Below are 7321 nucleotides of genomic sequence, written 5' to 3' on the forward strand. Positions count from 1 at the left end.
CTAAAACATATTTAACCTAATTACAATTAAAAGGAAAAGAAAAATTGAAGTTTACGGAAAAAGAAAAGAAAAAGACAAATGTAGTAATCTAGCGGTGGCCACTTGCTCATCAGGAGATTCAATATAATAATCTTACGGCTGCCACTCGCCCTTCAGAAGATTCGCTCTTTCAGGACTCTGCTTCAAAGACATGTGGCCATTTTGACCAATAATCATAACCATAATATGTATTATTCATGTCTAAAAGTGGAAATAAGTTCACCCGAAATTTTAATTAAAAATTAAATTAAGTGACTACTACAAATCTTAATTTTATATTAAGTGAGTTTTCTAAAGTGTAGTGGTTGACCAGTTAAAATACATTAACGTACTTTTGAAATAATATTTTACAGTTATGAAAACTCCTTACTAAACAGGGGTTATATCTTACCTTGGTGGGTTATATCTTATCTTGGTCACACTAAAAAAAATTAACTAAACACTAATTTAATGAAGATCTTTTTCAAATATACTTCTATATAAATTAGGAAATTTTTCTAAAAATCAGTTAACATTATATTTATAAATTCGGTTCATCACGATAAATAGTCATGACTAAACATCATAAATAAACTCTTTACAAATGAGGAAGATACATTTTTATCAGTTTCCCTATACACTCTTAACACATGATACTTACTTGATTGTTAGAAAACCTTTTGCTGAATAACTCCCAACCGAGTAGTGAAGAATTAAGAATAATGAGTCTTGAAATCTGAAGAAACGAAGTACTAAAGAGTAAGGAAGCAACAAAACAACCGATAACTACAATAATTGTTCCAGTCAATATCAGATACTATCTAGATCTACTTTATACATAAATTAAATTTTAAAAAATATCAAATACTATCTAGATCCACTTTATACATAAATTAAATTTAAACTTTTAAATCTAGTTTTTAACATAGGATTTTGGGACCAATTACATTAAGCTACTAACTCAAATAATAGTTTGGCAGAAGAGATAATATTTGGTAAATAATTCGTAACCATAGTGGCATTACATTGGATAAAGGAGAGAGGTAGACTACTTGCACATTCCCTTTGCAATTCACCTTCGAAAGTTATCTCCAACTTCCTTTTTTCAATCCTTTTGATTCAAATACTGTGTCATAAAAAGGGTATTTGATAATATACATTGAAAATAGTGATTTGTGAAAGACATGAATGTAGTTGGTGCAGCAAAGGAATACTCCAAATAATCCCGAAATACTGCAGACAGACATGAATGTACAGAAGCATAAAAATTTGGGTAAGAGGAAGGTGAAAAGGAGCATATATGTATGTAACTTTAGAAATATATTTTACCAAAAAATATTTGATTTTTTATAAGAAATAGTAAAGAGATGGTAAGTTGAGAAAGGTGTGAGTCAACCAATATTTCATTGAAATGATAGCATGCAATAGTTTTTTGAAGTATGAGGTAGTTTAATATGATTAGCTAGCACAATCCTTTTTTTGTGTCCCCTTGTGCCTATGATGAATTGAAATGCCGCATCTATATGCAACCTATGTACCTTTTACACAAAATTTTGTGGTCCTCCTTTTTCACTTCCTCAGATGGATTTTTCTACTTTATCAACCTAACTTTTCCAACATTGCTCCATCACGTAGAATACTTGTCCTTCCTCAAACAATTATTGACACATTAGATACCGTTTTTCTGTCTAAACTTTTACAACCCATTTCATCATTTTCTTCCCAATAACACTCGCAGGAATATCGAGTTTTAGAACATGGATGATCATAATCTATTATTCAAAGGTTCAGTACATACTACCAAATATAATAAGAATATTCTCCCACAAGTTCAGTGTTATTTTAATATACACATAAAAGAGAAAATGGACAAATTTACACTACACAGAACCCACTAGCTCAAACTCATCGAGATCAACTATATATATATACATAACGTGTTTGGAAGATATGTATTAACAAGAAATTTGGTAGAAAACAATTGAATAAGAAAATACACAGTGATGATTGAAACTGTATAAGAAAAGGGTTAATAATTATAACTAAAGTGAGTGGTGTACGTTTTGGATCCGTTATGTTAGGAACAGTATTGATGAGGATGAAACTAGTAGCAGTTGGATATAGATGTGGTATGATAGAAGAAAGTGTAAAGAAAATTATGGAAGTCGAAAGTCCACAGGATTTGATCTTCATGCAATTAAGGATTTCCTATTGTCCTTACTTTTCCGTCAGGCTTAATAATGCGAAATTTATCACCCAACATAACTTCAAAGTAGGGTCGATATTTATCTTCTCATAATTATCATCATTCTCATACACACCACCAATAAAGGCAAAAACTCCTTATTTTATCACTATCACCATTTGTCTTTTGTCTTTTGGATCTTTCCTCAAATTTCAAACAAATCAACAATTACTATGGAAACCAATTCACTTCTAGTTTCCTTCCCCAAAATCGATCTTTAATCTCAAACTCTACTGTCATTACCCAACAACTCTGTCTATCATTACCGCAAAATTTTTCTTAACATTCTTTTGCGATCTTTCATTAAACTCTTTTTTCCCTCAAAGTACCACCAATCTAGAATTTCTTTACCAAAGGAAAAAGATATTATGCGTTGGAATGATGATAGTAGGACGTTAACTGGGTAGTTTATTAAGTCTGGATGATTGTTTTGTCCTTTGAATGAACACAGTACATATTGAAAAAGTTGGGGAATAATTTCTCTATTTATTTTAATAAAAATGTACTTTTCCTTAAGTAAAGCGTCAAATTTAAGTTTTGTTCTTGATAAAAGATTTTGAAAAAAGAATAAAGAAGCAAGCTGAATTTTTTTATAGGAAATAGTGTGATAAAAATGATAAGCAATGATGCGTAGCTGTTAAAAAAACATAGAGTGTGTTTGATAGAGAAAAAAAGTTGAATAAAAATTAAAAGAAAAAGGTGAAAATGAATAGAGAAATATGTGGGAAAAAGAAAAATTGAAAAAATGGTTGATTTGTTTGATAAATGAGAAGGGTTTAGAGATTGTTGTGTTTGGGATGGATGATGGATGAGATGGCAGTTGGAATAATAATAATAATAAAAAAAAAATTGAATAATTATATTATTGATTCATAGGGGCTGGGTTTGGCTTCGTTTGTCTCTTTCAGACTTTTTGAACAGATGAGGAAGTCAGTATTCCACGTGCTCCTGGGGAGTCTCCCCTGTTCCACTACCCTACGCTACACTCTCTCTCTCTCTCTCTATCTCTCTATCTTTCTTGGCCTATGCTACAATACTACTTTTTATTTCTTCACATCCCTCTCACCATCTGTTCCCCCACACTTGTTTGCTTCTTCAACCCCATCTCACACTCACTCTCACTCTCACTCTCATGATCCAGATGGAAGCCATGAAAGGAGGCGGAGGAGGAAGAGTTGGCGTCGGGGAGGACCACGACATCGCTGACGGAATGCAATGCACTGACCACCCTTTCCGAAACAACCCAGGTGCCATCTGCGCCTTCTGCCTTCAGGAGAAGCTCGGCAAGCTCGTTTCCTCTTCCTTCCCTCTCCCCATCCACGCTCCTTCATCTTCTTCCTCTTCTCCTTCTTTCAGATCCGACCGACCACCCTCTTCCTCCACCACCCGCCCTTCCCTCCCCCCCACCGCCACCTCACCACCCGCCCCTTCCTCTTCCTCCTCCTCCCTCCCCCACTCCCACTACCACCACTATTACGCCCGCAGAACCCGCCTCCCTTTTCTCCTCTCCAAGAACAAGAAGAAGAAGCCCTCGCCCAATGCATCCTCCCACCTCGTCCTCAAGCGCAGCAAGTCCACCGCCACGCCCCGCAGGAACCACTCCTTCGTCGACGCCGACCACGACGTAGCCATTCAGGACTTCAGTCCCAGGAAAAGACACGGCTTTTGGTCCTTTCTCTACCTCTCTTCCAAATCATCCAAGAAACTCAACTCCAAGAGCTTCAGAGACACCAACACCAACATCAACAACACGCCCAGGATCTCTACCATTAACTCCGCACCGGGAGCTGCCTCTGTCAAGCCCAAGGATAACTCTTGCTCTGCATCTTCTCTCAGGACTGACATTGTTGTCCAACAGGACACCAATAACAGCCCCACTACTCACGCCACTTCTTTGGAGCGTAAGGTTTCGAGATCCAGATCTGTTGGCTGTGGTAGCAGAAGCTTCTCTGGGGACTTCTTCGAGCGGATTTCCACTGGATTCGGAGATTGCACTCTCCGGAGGGTGGAGTCTCAGCGTGAAGGCAAGCCCAAGGTGGCGGGTGGTGGCGCTGCCTCCGTGAGCCGCGGCGGCGATCACCACCACCACCACCATTGCATGAAGGAGAGAGTGCGGTGCGGAGGATTGTTTAGTGGGTTCATGATGACTTCGTCTTCTTCCTCGTCTTCCTCGTCGTCTTATTGGATTTCTTCTTCTGCTGACGATGCCGCGAATGGGAAGTCAGCGACTGTGGCTCTATCTCATAACAGGGGTAGGAGTTGGGGTTGGGCTTTTGCGAGTCCCATGAGAGCTTTCAGCGGCAAACCCTCTTCTAAAGAAAGTAATAGAAGAGATATTATTAGAGATGCCAATGATAATAAGAATGCTGCGCCAAACTTATCAGCCATACCTTCCTTGCTCGCCGTCAGAAGCTGAGAGAACAGAGGGGGCAAAGAGTATAAATTTGGGAGCTTTTAACTTGGTTTATTATACAATTTAGTACGATGTTAATGTTAATTACTGTCTATTATTACTATTACTACTTTGTTTGTCTTGTGGATGAGTGTTAATTTTGTTTCATTACTATTAATCTAATACTATTAAAGTTCCTTCTTCTTCCATCTCTTGAATAAGCTATGGGCAGTTTCCGCAGATGAGAAGGCAGGGAATGGAGTGTGGTCGAGAAGAGGGGAACTCGGGAAGAAAATCTCGATGCATTTAATTCTCTGTCATCACGTGGCTGGTTTGAACTGCGACACCACGTTGTAATTTTTGAGGCGTCCTTCTTGTAATTCCACACTTGTGTTACGCCAAAGACGTGTAATTTTTATTTGCTAAAATCACTATTCACATGCATACACATGTTTGAAGGTGGTGTAGGCACAATACCGGGATATGCATAGATTCAGTTTGAGTATATGTTATATGTTTTGTGCAATTTAATAAGGTGTTAACTAATAATTTATGATTATTAATAATGTGTGTGTAGCTTCCAAAAATATGTGCACAAGAGTTCCTTATGTAGTGAAATGCAAGATGGTTGGAAGAGAAGTGGTCCAGGGTGGGGGCTTGTAGTTATAGAGCGTGGTGGCATTTATTGGAAAGTTGTAGTGTGCACCTAATTGGCAGTGCTAGTAATTGTTTAACTCTGGAGTATTCCATTTGCATAGCTGTGTAGAAAGCCACTGGTTTATGATGGAGTGCATGAAGCAGCCTTCATTTCTGGGAGAATCCATCACAAATGGACACGAAGCCCAATAATTTTTTGGTCAAAGGAGTTTTACTCCGTTCTAGGTAAATAACCTTAATAAATAAACGCCACGTATACCCACTATTATCTGTTTTTAAGACTAAAATATCATATAATGTAATATAAATTGTAAAATTTTGTTTTGTTATTAAAATACACTCTTCCTTTTCTTCATCCTTCGGGTTTCAATATTCCTTCTTTTTTTGTTTTTTCATGATTATGTTTAATAGTCGTCCTGTTTTTAAGTGAATGATTGACTTATGTTTCGACATGACATGCGTGTTTCTCTCTTTCGTATACTGTTTTGTCCATCCTATTTATGCAAATTGCTTCGTCATCTCTTTCAAAAACATTTTATGAAATATTTAGATTATAAAGTACAACGTTCAAACAAACTTTCTAGTGGATGAGTTACAAAACATTTTAACGATCATACTAATAATTCATTGAATTCTAATCAATTTTGAAAATGTAATTTAAACGTAAAACAGTGTCTAAACCCATTTTTCTGCCTTTGGATTTAGATAAAATAAGGGATAAAATTGGTGTTATATTCATTTAAAATATTAAATATATTTTTTCAGAATCATCTGTATTATCTTTATTTTTTTTTTTCAAATTTTGGATATTTTTAAATTATTGTTAGCATCAAGCATAGATAAAAAAAACTGATATACATACTAGTTTTAACACTTGAAATTTATAATGCACTTAAAGAGATTTTTTTTATATATGCATAAATATTTTAACTTCTTATACATTATTATTGACTTAAAAAATGTGTTTAGATTTTAGAAAAGCATAAAAGATATGTTTAAATTTATACGGAAAAGATTTATTTAATTAAAGAGCATACTTAATATTTTAGAATTTTAAAAACACGCGAAATATATTTTACTCTAAAGTTGTACCTGCCAGTATTGTCTCAATCTGTCCTGCCGAAAATTCTAGATCAACATTAAATTATAGTATAATTATAGTATATAAATGTGGATGTAAATCTTAATTTATAAATTGATTTAAAGTTTATTTTCTAATGTAATATGATAGTCCATTTTAATGGATTTATTCGACATATTGTATCATTTATTATTGGGTCATTGTCACTCTAGCCACAAATATTCAATCTCACTCTCAAAATATTCAATCCATAACATGAGAAAAAATATTCAATCCATAACATGAGAGATTGTGTTGGATAACTCCCAAATACTATATAAGTTTATACAAACATCATCTTACAAGTCGATTTTGTAATATTGAATTAGACTTAAACTTATTTTCTTTTATCCTTTATTTGGTTTCATCCGAAGAATATTCTTTTGTTACGCAAATTTTCATTTTCTCTTAATTGTTTGACTCATTTGATATTCACCAAATTCACTAGTATTCATGTTCTAGCCGGTTGACTCAGTCGTCGTTGACTTCAAAGACAAATGGTGACTCCTCCTATCTCCTGGTGGTTTACGCTCTCTCCTTGGATAGCTGAGAGTGGCTACGTTGAAATAGAGGGGACCCTACCTATTCATTGCACTCCGACGATCAAGTCAGTACTGGACTAAAAAATAGTAAAGTATGTAAAGCAATTTCAGTCTTAGAAACGACGTACATTTTCTAGGGTTCTTACCACCCTTTATATAGGTTGTATCTAGGTCAACTCCCTATCCCACGAGGATCTTTCCTTTAGTGGAATTAGGGTTACTGGTGAGGCATCATGTGACTAGGGATGGCAAAGCGGGGCGGGCCGTGCGGGCTGGCCCGCGGCCCGCTAGTAAAAAACGCGGTACGGACTGACCTTTTCAACCCACTAACCCACATTAGCCCGCCC

The 7321-nt window shown here is 35.9% G+C and overlaps 1 protein-coding gene across 2 annotated transcripts; it reads left to right on the plus strand.

Annotated features, from left to right (window-relative positions):
* The first annotated feature begins 3367 nt into the window (after positions 1–3367).
* On the plus strand, positions 3368–5186 carry LOC137806775 (uncharacterized). Of its 2 annotated transcripts, none has more exons than XM_068607049.2 (2): positions 3368–4699; positions 4888–5186. In XM_068607049.2, exon 1 carries the CDS (start codon positions 3396–3398, stop codon positions 4677–4679), a length of 1284 nt encoding a protein of 427 aa, XP_068463150.1. In that variant the 5' UTR covers positions 3368–3395; the 3' UTR covers positions 4680–4699; positions 4888–5186. The 2 variants fall into 2 exon arrangements, with proteins under 2 accessions (XP_068463150.1, XP_068463149.2); XM_068607048.2 differs by having other exon boundaries at positions 3403–4699; positions 4878–5186.
* Positions 5187–7321: the final 2135 nt, after the last annotated feature.

This window comes from Phaseolus vulgaris, chromosome 3, assembly GCF_051622355.1.
Source record: "Phaseolus vulgaris cultivar YP4 chromosome 3, ASM5162235v1, whole genome shotgun sequence".
NCBI classification, from domain to species: domain Eukaryota; kingdom Viridiplantae; phylum Streptophyta; class Magnoliopsida; order Fabales; family Fabaceae; genus Phaseolus; species Phaseolus vulgaris.